The 11,704-nt window shown below is 59.7% G+C and overlaps 1 protein-coding gene across 1 annotated transcript; it reads right to left on the reverse strand.

Moving 5' to 3' along the window:
• PLCD3 (phospholipase C delta 3) lies at positions 1–10,989 on the reverse strand. The gene is made up of 13 exons (XM_027768887.1): positions 10,581–10,989; positions 10,113–10,242; positions 7,700–7,928; positions 7,216–7,417; positions 6,916–7,060; positions 6,117–6,269; positions 4,593–4,736; positions 4,309–4,459; positions 3,217–3,333; positions 2,500–2,666; positions 2,185–2,320; positions 1,951–2,100; positions 1–1,778 (listed from the first exon to the last, which is right to left on the reverse strand). The coding sequence occupies exons 1-13, from the start codon at positions 10,958–10,960 to the stop codon at positions 1,690–1,692; spliced, it is 2,193 nt and encodes a 730-aa protein (XP_027624688.1). The 5' UTR covers positions 10,961–10,989; the 3' UTR covers positions 1–1,689.
• Between the last annotated feature and the right edge of the window lie 715 nt (positions 10,990–11,704).

Here is an 11,704-nt window from a genome sequence, read left to right on the forward strand (position 1 = left end):
TCTGAGAACAGAGGGGTATGCTTTATCTTTTTGTCTTGGCTTTTCTCTGGGCTGTAGCTGGGAATCCATTTCTGGGGGGAAGGAAATACCAAATGCATTGTTGTCCTGCCCAGTACAGCTCACGTGTTTCTAATAAAGGAAGCAGCTGAACAAACCCTTCTCACTGGTATTCCTCTGGTTCGCAGAACAGATGGCGGCCTGGGGCCTGGGCCCTGCAAGGGAGGCCCTTGGGATCACAGCGCTGGGCCACTCGGGAAGACCTTCCTCTGGCAATGTTGCCCTTGCAGGCAAACTGGGCTCTTTCCCCAACCCTTGCCCATCTACCAGAGGGGAGCTGGTACTGCCCCAGGTTCATTCCCTGGAGGGGTGGCTGGGCCCTGGAGCCTGCCCCAGAGCACCCCCATCCCTCAGTCCAGGTCAGCAGTGGCTCTAATGATCCTGCAGGGCCAGACAGCTCTCAGCTGCTTCTCACACACTGAAGCTGGACTCGGCCTTGCTGTGTTCCCAGCCTGGGGTGTCAGGGCCTGGCTGGGAGTCCTGTGTTGGGGATGCCACTCAGGGCTGACCCCCAAACTGCTGCTCTCTGGGTAGGTGTAACAAAAAGGGTCGAAGGTGAGGATGAGAGCCCAAAGCTGGGAAGACCGCCTTGGAAGGGCTAGCGTCTGACAGGGAGTTGGTTGAGACCGAATGTGGGAGTTGGGGTTAAGGAGTCTCCCGGTGGAGGCAAGGGCAAGCCATAGGGCATGTTGGGCCAGCCAGTAGCTGAGGGCAGGAATGAAGTCAGAGGGGAGCCAAAGCTCCCAGCCCCGCCCCATCCCAGGCTGGTCGGTGCAGGGAAGGGAGTCCCAAGTCCTTCGGAATTGCACTACTGAGCAGAAAGGAGCTTTGAACAGGCCGAGTCTGGAGAGGGAGTGTGAGGGTCCGTGCCCCCTCCTCCAAGGCCCCGCTTGTTTGGGGCTGTGACCTCGGGGAAGGGAATCAGTGTCCTGGGCTCATGGTACCAGCAGCAGCTTTAAGCCAAGAGCTGGGCTATTTTGAGCTGCACTTCAGCCACCTCCTTGCTGTGTCGAAATCAGTCCTGGGGGATGAGCCTGTGGGTGCGGCATCACAGGTGGCGGCAGTGTAAGGTAAGCGTGCTACTTTATTGTTGAAGGAGTCTCTGCAGTCCTCTCCTGCCAGGCTTCCCAGGGCTCTGAGCCTCAGCACTCTGCTCGCTTTGAGAAGGGAAGGGGAGATGAGATTCAAGAGTTGGAGGGAAGAGGCAGCAAAGCCTGGGGGGAGAAGACAGGCGCTGGCCCATGCCAGGGAGGGTAGGGGCGATCCGCTCCTCTGGGGGAAGAAGGCAGGGATGGCCTTGCTGCTGGGCAAGGAGGGGCCAAGGGCTCAGGTGTTCTGCTCCCCAAGTCTGGCAGTGACAGGCCTGGTTCTTCGTAACCACGAAGAGGGGGCGGGCTGAGTCCAGGAGCAGCTGGGCCATCTCAAGGCCTCCAGGGCTAGGGCTTGCTTAAGTCATGTGAGCAGCGTGTCAGCCTATGCTTCAAAGGAGCCGAGGCAGCCCCAGCACCCAGGTGTGCCCAGCACCTGCAAGCAGGCCAGTGTGTGGGCTGGAACCCCACCCACCACCCCAGAGGGGGGCTCTCTGCAGTTCTCTCCGGAGTCTTTGAGGAGCGGGGATACAGATACGAGGCCTCAGGAACGCTGGATACGGATGTGGACGAAGAGCGTGGCTGGAGACAGCGAGGCCCCGTCCTTGGAAAGCAGGTGGATGTGGCGGTACCCTATGGAGAGGACAGCCGGTGTCAGGTCCTCTGTCCTCAGCCCTACAGGGCAGACCACACCCACCCCTTCAGGTTTGGCCCCGGGGGGACTGGTCCAGGGCAGGCTCTCAAGGGAAACGTGAGGCACGAAGGCGTCAGGGTCTGGGAGGCAAGGACCCACCACTCCACCAACCTTGCTTCAGGCTGTCAAGTGGCAGCGTAAATTGGCCCACAAAGTCATTGGGGGAGGTGGTATCATAATCTTCTACCACGAACCGGACCAGGGCCAGCTCCGGAGCCCGCAGCTGGAACTGCAGGGTCTGCCCCCAGCGGGGGTTGAAGCCTGGGGCAGGGGCAGAGTCAGCCAGCTGGCCCTGCTGCCTGCCCCTCCCTGCCTCTGCTGTCCGCCCCACCCAGCGCCACCCACCGTTGTTGAGCACGTAGTTGGTCTCTTTGCGCGCACAGTCTGCGGGCACCCCGTGGATCTCGATGCGTACCAGGGGGTCCACGATGGAGTTTGGCTTCTCAGCGTTCAGCTTGGGCAGCTGCTGTGCAGTCAGCACCTGGGGAGGGAGGAAGGGGAGCTTTGGCCCAGACCCACCTGCCCTGGGCCTCTGGAGTGAGAGACTCAGGCCTCAGGTGGCCTCCACCACGCCTGTCCCCAGGCCTCCTTTGTCTCCCTCCACCTCAGATCGGCACCCAGCAGCTCCAGCTCCAGGCGAGGACTCAGGCGTGCTCTGACCTGGATGGTGAGGGTAGTTCTGGGAAGTCCAGGGCACTCGGGGTCAAAGGTGGTGTCGGGCTGCCGCAGGCAGGCAGGTTTCAGGACGTAGCCGCACTGCCCGTTGATGAGGAAGCGCCCCGCATTCAGGTCCATCTCGTAGCCTGGTGTCTGGAAGTTCAGGGCCACTGTGGACACATAGGGTCAGAGCAGGGGTGCTTGGTGGCCCTCCCCACCCTGCTCGGCCACACCCCACTGGAGAGAGCGGAGTTCCTCTGGTTAGCGCTGCCTCCACCATGGCTGTGGGGTGTTGGGTCACGGCAGGGGCCCAGCTCCCATGGCCACCCATACCTTAGCCCTGTCTGAAGGGTGGACTTGGGTGGGGCATGCATGAGAAGCCCCTTCAGGGCAAGGCCAGGTCAGTTCCAGGAGCCAGAGGAAGCCGAGGGTTTTCATACCTACCCAAGGGGACTAGCTCCTTGGCAGAGCTCGGCACCCCCAGCCCCACCCTTGTCACTGTCGACTCATGTCAGTGTGTCAGGGGCGCGTGGAAGGGAAGGTTTTTCGTGTCTACCTTCACAGCAACGTGAGACTTTTACACCTCCCAGAACCAAGGAGCCTACTACCTTGCTTTTTGGATAATTCTTATCAATAAAAGGCATCTTTGCCCCTTCTGGAAGGCTGTGTGGCCCCTCAGCGGAGGACTCCTGTGGCTGCCCAAAGGCCTCCCCCACTCACCCAGCTGGCAGCCCGAGTTCCACATCTCCTGGGGACAGTAGTTGGCCGAGTTCATCCGCAGCCCCAGCGGGTACACCCGGGTCAGCTGGCGCGCATTGTGCCTGACGAAGCTGTTGCCTGGGGCGGGGCAGGGGACAGTGAAAACTCCTGGGCACATGCTGCATGCCTCCCCGCCTAGCTCCTGTCCCCTGGCCTGGGGTGGGAGGGGAACTCAGAGGCTGCCGAAGGCCAGAGGAGCAGGGACCCTTGCAGCCACACAGCCCCATTCCACATCCCTGACTCATGGAACCTGGCCCCAGGCTGATGTGCCCTGTCACTGAACGTCATCTGCCCACACCCCTCCAGCCCACTGTGGGTTCCTGGAACCCCTCCTGGAGTCATGCCTCCAGGCCCTGGCTCGACCTGTTCCTCCTATCTAGAAACCCCTCCCCGTCCAGGCTGCTGTCTCCCCATCCTTCAGGCCATGGGTCTTCTCGGGCATCACCTGCTCCAGCCAGAATCCTCCCCTGATCTCAGTCTCTTCTGGGCTCCCTCAGCCCCATCATGGTCAAGTGGACACAGCTATGTCTGCCCCCAACCCCTCGCTAGGCCGTGGGTTCTGTGAAGGCAGAAGCAGCTGCCCTCATCCCTGCCCAGTCTGCTATCCACACCTGACCCAACGTGGGGCATGCACAGGGCCGTTACTCCAGAGCTGAGCCCCTCTCTGGGCTCCTCTTGATTGTTTTCTTTTCTTTTTTTTTTTTTTAAGATTTTTGCGTGTGGGGGGCGGGGGGCGGGTTAAGAAATCACCCCCCAGGGAAGGTGGTCATACTGCAAATCCCTTCTCCATTCTCTCAGGATTTGGGGCACGCACACACGAGCGTCTGGTGTATCTTTCAAGCTGTCAGATCTGGTACTCGAACTGTGAAGTTGGCCGTGTGTGATCTGGCACCTTCACCACGCCACCTGCTGGCCCCTCCTGACCTCTTGATTGCCCCCCCAAAGCTAGTGGCCCCCCAATGTACTTTCCAGACCAACTTCAGGATTATGCACCCCCAGAAGCCTGGCCCTGCTGCCCCCCTGCCCCCAGATACCCAATGTCCTGGTTCCTACCTGCCTCCCGGATGAGCTTCTTGGCCTTGCGCTCACTCAGAGAGCTGACCTGGCAGGGCTGCGCGGGGCCAGTGGCAGGGCACAGGGTCCGCAGGCGGGTGGCACAGCAGTACACAGCCAGGGCTGACAGCTCTGGGCAGATCTGCTTGGTCTGGGAGAAATGGCCTCAGTGGGGGCCCGCTGGCTCCAGCTCCACAGTCCTACCCCCTGCCCTGCCCCACCTAACCGTGGGCAGCCCCACCAGGCCCCGGCCAAGCCCCTCTGGCCAACCTCAGTTCACGCACCCGCCGCCTCTGTTCTGCAGCCTCCGCCCCCTCCTCTTCTTCCTCCTCTTCCTCCTCCTCCTCCCGGTCAGATACAACCCGGCCATCCTCACTCCGAGCAGCGGGCAGCTTCTTCCCCTTCACCAGGACCCGGCCCTTCAGCTGCTGTAGAGGCCAAGACAGAGGGGAAGGGGTGAGCCCTGTCAGCCCCCTTGAGTGGGCCAGTTGGTCAGTCAGTCATTCAACCACTGCTGTGTGGGAGGCTGGCTGGGGGTGGAGGGCAGGAAAGGAGACAGAGATGAGAGATGTTTCTCATCGGAAAAGTGGGGAACTAACTGCGAGGCCACCACCGAGGGGTGGCTAATCAGGTTCAGTCCCCCCATGTGTCAGAATACTACACGGCAGCCGTTACAAAGGAAGCGGCTCCGGCTGGGAGAGGAGCCCTCTGTGACAGGGTCGCAGTGGACGAAGGGAGCGTCAGGTGTAATCACACAGGCCCTTCGGCGTAACAGGAAAGGAGACGGTAGGTATGTACATAGGTATAGCTGCAAGGGAAAATTCTGGAAGGACAAAAAAACACTGAAGGGGACCGGATGGTGGTGGAGCAATATAATGCAACAGTCTGAGGCTGACCCACACGAGAAGGTTCCGGGTTCACATCGGAAGCCTGCCTGGGTATGCCAGGCTCACACACGACCGTGATCAGAACTGGCCGAGGTTGGGGTGGATAGAGATGCCAAGACCCTGCTGGGGGTGCTGTCTCTCTCTCTCTCTCTCTCTCTCCCCTTTTCTGGTCATACTGCTTATGGAAGAAATAGAAATAAACTTAAAACAGAAGGAAGAGACTGTTGAGGATGGTTACTTCTTGTGAAATTGGACAGGACGAGATGAGTAGAGGAAACCCATTTTTCACTGTATACACTTTAGATTCCCCATTTGGGGTCTTTTTTTTTTTTTTTTTTGTCATACGTACATTATTTTCATTAATGACAAAAATCCCACCCACGCACACACAAAGGTGAGGCAGCATTCCCTGTGAATTTGGCACCAGGGAGCCCAAAGAGGAGGAAGATCCCAAGAGACCAGAGATGCACTGGGCTGGCGGGGAGGACAGCACCCTGGCCAGGAAGGAACTCTGCAAGACCCAGGGAGAGGCGGCTGAAGCTGAGCAGATGGCTGGGAAGGGAGTTCCAGGTGAAGGCCACGTCAGCTGAGGCCCAGAGGTGGGACCGGCTGAGTCTGCAGGGACCAAGTGCAAGGAGGCCCAGCAGGCAGGCCAGACCAGGTCATGGAAGGCCCGAGTGCCAGGTAAGAGGGTGCAATGAGTCAAGGATGGAGGGCCAGAAAACAGCAGAAATTTCCAGATGAAAACCTTGGGAGAGGGGAAGGACAAGCCCATGGGGTGGCCGATAGCAGCAGATCGGTGGCATAGGGGCAGGTTAGGGCAGAGCGAGCTGAGGGGTCTTGACCCAGAAGGTGAAAGGAGTGAGGGAGGGAAGACTCCAGCCAGGCCCCCCCCCCAGGTTAGAAATCTGGGAGTGTCACCTCTGGGGATGGCAGCTCTTCGGGGTTCTGCGAGTCCAGTGCCTGTGTCACCAGCATATCTCCCAGGATGGTGCGGAGGTGGCGGGCCATGGCAGCCTGTTGCTCCAGCCCACAGTGGTTCTCAAGGGACAGGATGACAGGGTAGGGGGACAGCTGCGGGGGGGACAGCAGCAGCTCAGAGCCACCCCACACACACACCCCAACTCCTCTACCCTACACAGAATCCCAACCCCTTCAGGACACGAAGGCAAAAGCAGGACTCTGGAGGTTTGGGGACTGTGCCACTGGGACTTGGCACCCTAGAACCAGTGCGTACGTGGAGGGGCAGAGGTCAGGTTTGGGACCTCAGGGAAGGGCAACTGCCCGAGAGGCTGAGGGGGCTCTTCACATGTTAGTGGCCCTGACCACGTCAGTTACAGTGCAAACTCCTGCCACTTATTGGTGGTGACAGCTGTATTCCTTGGCTGATGCTGAAGTGCTTATACAGTCACCAACACTGAGCTTCTCTTACAGCTCACTCGATGGACGCCATGATGGAAATGTCTTCCCCCCTCTCCCCCAAGGTTTTCTTCTGGGAATTTGCTGGTTTTTATACATCCATAAGCTATGAGGGTGGACGAAGAGAACATACATCCAGCTTCGTCCTGCCCCATTGGCCATGGGTCCTCCGCAGCCTTGGGGGGATGAATGACTCCCTGGGCAGGGGTTTGTCGTGCAAGGACTGAGGGCACCTGAGGTGTGGGTAGGGCCAGAGGTCACTGAGAAGGCTCTGGGCTGGGCATGGGGTCCCGGGGCTCACCGTGAAAGCATGGTCACGCACAGCCTGAACCACGTCACGGAAGAGAATCTTGGAGGTCAGCGTGTGGCCATGGTATATGACGGGCTCCCCTCCCGGCCCCTCCCAGCAGTCCAGCTCCACACAGCGGCACCCCTGGGCAAAGGCCCTGCAGATGGGCAGATGGACAGACAGACAGGTGGTGTGGGTGCCACAGGGCAGGGTAAGGGGCAGACTGAGCCAGCCGACTCCAGGAGCCCAGAGTGGGGGTAGAGCCCCATATCCCTCCCCAGGTTCCCAGACACTGTGCCCCTACCCCAGTACCTAACATAGGCCTCGGTGCTGCTGGGCCCCCCGATCTGAGAGTCGGTCAGATACGTATTGTGGGAGGAGGAGATGAAGTAGTGGGCGAGGGGCTGGTCCATGTCCTGAAACACACGCGTGTGGGCCGTGTCCAGGGCAGCCCCCTCAGGCGACAACAGGTACATCATGAAGCCATCTAGTGTCATCAGCTCGTGCTGCTTGGCTAGCGGGGTGGGCAGGAGAGAGCGTCAGGCCACTGCAGGACTCCCGGGTCTGGCCCGAATGGCCCCGAGCTCTCTTGCCTGGGCAGTAATGACTACTGCTGACTAGAGCATGTAAGCTATGCACTCGGCCTTCTACTGAACCCAGGACTGTGCCATTTACAGACGTGGGAGCTGAGTCCAGAGAAAGCGAGGTGACCTGCCCATGATGGTATTCACAGCCACCCGGCAGGGAACCCGGACCTCCAGGTGCCAAGACCCAACTCTGCCTCGTAGGCCCCCACCTGTCTCGTTGAGCTCATAGGCCTGGATAAGCTGCTGGGCACGGGCCAGTGTGGCGCCATCCTCGCCCTGGTCCTCCAGGAATTCCAGCAGCTCAGGGGCGCTCAGCACGCGGTCCTCGCCCGAGTACCGGTGGAAGATCTCCTCCAGCTCTGGGCGCTTCAGCAGCCGCCGCAGGAACTCCTCGATCTCAGCCCCCTCCAGCCGATCGTTGTTGGAATGGTCACACTCCTGGGCACGAGGGACGGGGAAGGGCACTCAGAGGGCAGAGACACTCCAGGAAATCTGGCCCACTGTCGATAGATCTGTCATCTACCCCAGCTGGGAAGAGAATGCCCTTTTCTTTTTATTTTTTTAGAATTATATTATTTAACTTTATTTATTTTTATTTATTTATTTTAATTTGACCAGAGATGGATAGAGTGAGAGAGAGCAGGGAAAGTGAGAAATCGAGCCACCAGGTCCAGGATTTGAACCATGGTTGGCCATGTGGGAGTCCAGCACCCTTAACCACCATGCCATCTGCTGGTCCCAACCCCTTTTCTTTTTAGAATTATTTACTTCATTTTATTTATCATTATTATTTAATTTGCTACTGGGCACGTGCGATGAGTGTGTGGTTACCAGAGAGAGAAAGAGAAAGTCGCCGTATCTGGGACTGAACTGCAGTCGGCCATGTGAGCGTCCAGTGCCTTAACCACTATGCCACCTGGATCTGGATGGCCCTTTCACAGGAGAAACCAAGACCAAGGCTGCAGTCTCTCTAGCTTACTCAGACAGGATTCTTTTTTTTTTTTTTTTTTTTAAGGTTTTTGCCATAGCGTGTCTGTGCTCACCAGAGAGAGACAGACAGAAAGAGGGAAAGTGAGAACTCACCCCTTGAGGGGATGGCCACCCCACAATCTCTTCTTGGGATTTGGGGCATGTGTGCACATGTACCAGGCGTGAGTTTTAAGGCATCAGATCTGGGACTTGAACCAGTCGACCATGTGGGAGTCCAGTGCCTCAACCAACACACCAACTGCTGGCCCCCACACAGACAGGATTTTATGGAAGGTTCCTGAGCTCAGTGTTTGTCCCTCTGTGCAATGACCTACCCTAAGAATGGAGGTGTAGGAGCCAGACAGAGCGCAGTGGCAAAATGTGACTCCGTGAGGCAGACCACATGGGGAGGGTGTGGGTTTGCACCCGGAGACCTCCCTCAGTACATAGCGCATGCACGTGCCCAAGATCTGGGCTGGCTGAGAGTAGAGGCAAATCGTGGCATCTAGACTCTCTCTCTCTGCCCTGCCCCGTAGCCTAGTGATTAAGTGAGCCAGTTCCCGGGAATGGCAGGTGGCGTGGTGGTTGGGGTGCCAGACTCCCACATGGCCGACTGCCACTTGCTTTCTCGCTTTCCCTTTCTCTCTCACTCTGTCCCTCTCTGGTCAAATTAAAATTAATAAACTAATTAATTAAATAATTCTAAAAAAAAAAAAAAACCCAAAACAAAAAAATGAGCCAGATCCCACATGGCTGAGTTCTGAATCCCGGCCCCGGCATGAAAAACAAGCGGTGCACATGTGCCTGCGTGCCCCAAATGCCAACGCGGAGAAATGGAGAAGCGACAGCGGCGTGGCCGTGCCCCTTCCAGGGGTGCTGTCCCCTCTGGCAGGCACACATGTCCTCTGGCGATTAAAAAAACAAATCCCAAACCTGCTCTTGTGCTCACTTATGAAATAAATTAAAAGCAAAGCAAAACAAACAAACACCCAGAGGTGCAGGATGGCGTGAAATGGCGGCCTGGGGCAGGACCACAATGCCCCTCCCGTGTGTACACATTCCGATCCTCACACTCACACAGGCTCAATGAGCAACAAACAGGGTTCTTGGAGCGGTCCCTGAGGAGCTATGGGCCCTCGTGGACAGGTGCCACACTCTCCTGTCACTCAGAGCCTCAGCCTGGTCACACGAGGTCGTCTGCCCGTGTGACCAGGCCCCCATGGGTGAGGTGTACACAGTCACACGTGGAGGGCTGCGTGTGCACCAGTGGAAGGCCCTACATGGAAGTGGGTTCACACGTGTCTGTGCAGATGCATGTATACCTGCAAGCTGACTCCTGTCTGCACCCATGTGCAAGCCACTTGGTCACGTGTGCAAAGGGTGCCCTGCAGACTCAGAAATGAAAATCATTCTGCCCGCCAGCTTCCGCGGAGTGGGGCCCCGCCCCCACTTGGGCTCTGCCTGAGGGTGTGAGGAAAGAAGTTCTAGGCCCCCTTCCCCCTGTCCATCAGGCCCAATGGACTCAGGGCGGGGAGGGTAACTGGGCCCAGGTGCTGCCTTTCTGCGCGCTGGGCCGGGTAGCTGATGGCCGCGGGCCGGGGCAGAGGGCAGGGTGGCGGCAGGGCAGGCAGGGGCCCGGGGTGGGGGTCCCACCTTGAAGAGGCGGTAGGCGTACATGTCATTCATGTCCACATTGACCATTCGGAGCAGGCTCTTCATCTCCTTGAAGCTCATTTTACTGTCCCGGTTGGAGTCTGCCCGGTGCAGGTAGGAGTGGATCCAGGTGTGGGTGCTCAGGAAACACTCGTGCCAGGTTGGGCCCCCCTCCCCGCTCACAGGTAGCCCCGAGTCAGTCACCCCCATTTGTGTCTGGCAGCTCTGGGACAGAGTTGTGCTTCCCCGCTGGCCTGAACTCCCCGAGCAGCAGTCTTCTCCATGGGTCCCGGGCTCACCAACTCGGGAGGCCCTCCTTACCCCCTTTAGAGAGCCCTGGCTCCTCCCCTCCCGGGGCAGCTCTGGGCAGGCCAGGGCACGTCACCACCCGCCACTCCCACGACCAGGGCCTCCATCTCAGGGCGTGGCCGTCAGGACAGGGCCCTCCCTCCAGCAGGGGAAGGATATTGGTCGAGCCGCTCGCGCTGGCTCATGGCGTCGAGGCGCGCCCGCAGCTTGGCCAGGCCGCGCACCCAGCGCTGCGCCTCCTCCGCCGTGGGGGCCGCCAGGTCCAGGTTCTTGCGGCGGCCCTTGAAGGCGATGGTGAGGGATGTGCTGCACGAAGACGGCGGGAAGGGCTGGGTCAGGGCGGCGCGCCGGGAGGCGGGTCCGGGGTCCCCGCTTGCCCCGCTCCCCCGCGCCCCAGCCCGCTCACAGATGTGCTGCGACGGCGCGCGCGGGATGCGCCGCTGGAACCACACGCTCAGGCCGTCCTCCTGCAGCCGGTACAGCCGCTCCTGGTGCCACGTGCGCGAGCGGATCTTGCGGAGCCGGGAGCCCCGCAGCATGGCGCGCACGTCCTCGTCCTCCGTCAGGCCTGCCAGGGAGGAAAGGTCGGGCGTCAGGCAGGGTCACAGATGTGCTGCGACGGCGCGCGCGGGATGCGCCGCTGGAACCACACGCTCAGGCCGTCCTCCTGCAGCCGGTACAGCCGCTCCTGGTGCCACGTGCGCGAGCGGATCTTGCGGAGCCGGGAGCCCCGCAGCATGGCGCGCACGTCCTCGTCCTCCGTCAGGCCTGCCAGGGAGGAAAGGTCGGGCGTCAGGCAGGGCTGGCGCAGCATCCCTGCCAGAGGGAAGGAGGGAGCCTCACCCTCCACCCACCCCACACCACCTCACCCCGCTGGGGCCTGCCGTTCCCTCCCTGAGCCTCTCCAAATCCAGGCCTGCCCGCTGTAGGGAACCTTACAGGCTCTCCCTCCTCTGCCCCAGCACCCTCTGTAGTCCCTCGGAGAACAACCCCTCAGGTAGTGTCGCCAACCAGGCCCCACTAAAGGTCACCGTTTCTGCCACTCTTCTCTATCCTGCCTAGAATCTACCCCCAGCAGCCTCTTCCCTTCCCGTGACACTGCCGCCATCGGGAAAGTCGCCTCACTATCTAACCTAAATCTCGCTGCAACCCAAGCTCCTCGCCTCTGCTTTCCCGGAGACGGAGGACAGCAGAGGCCACACTGGCTCCAGGGTCACAGGCCCAGGACTCCAGGACCAGCCCCGCCTGGGTGGTCTCCAGGTGTTCTCTTGGTGTCCTGCTGA

Source organism: Tupaia chinensis, unplaced genomic scaffold, assembly GCF_000334495.1.
Source record: "Tupaia chinensis unplaced genomic scaffold, TupChi_1.0 Scaffold148004_1, whole genome shotgun sequence".
Classification (NCBI taxonomy): Eukaryota; Metazoa; Chordata; class Mammalia; order Scandentia; family Tupaiidae; genus Tupaia; species Tupaia belangeri.

What these genes read in the sequence shown, in the direction of transcription:
- PLCD3 (XM_027768887.1), bottom strand. Translation starts at nt 10,960, where the DNA reads ATGCTGCGGGGCTCCCGGCTCCGCAAGATCCGCTCGCGCACGTGGCAC. An exon ending in ACGCCTACCGCCTCTTCAAG is followed by an intron (nt 7,929 to 10,112) that starts GTGGGACCCCCA and finishes CCTCGTGCCCAG; the next exon opens with GAGTGTGACCATTCCAACAA. An exon ending in GAACTACCCTCACCATCCAG is followed by an intron (nt 2,321 to 2,499) that starts GTCAGAGCACGC and finishes CTCCCTCCCCAG; the next exon opens with GTGCTGACTGCACAGCAGCT.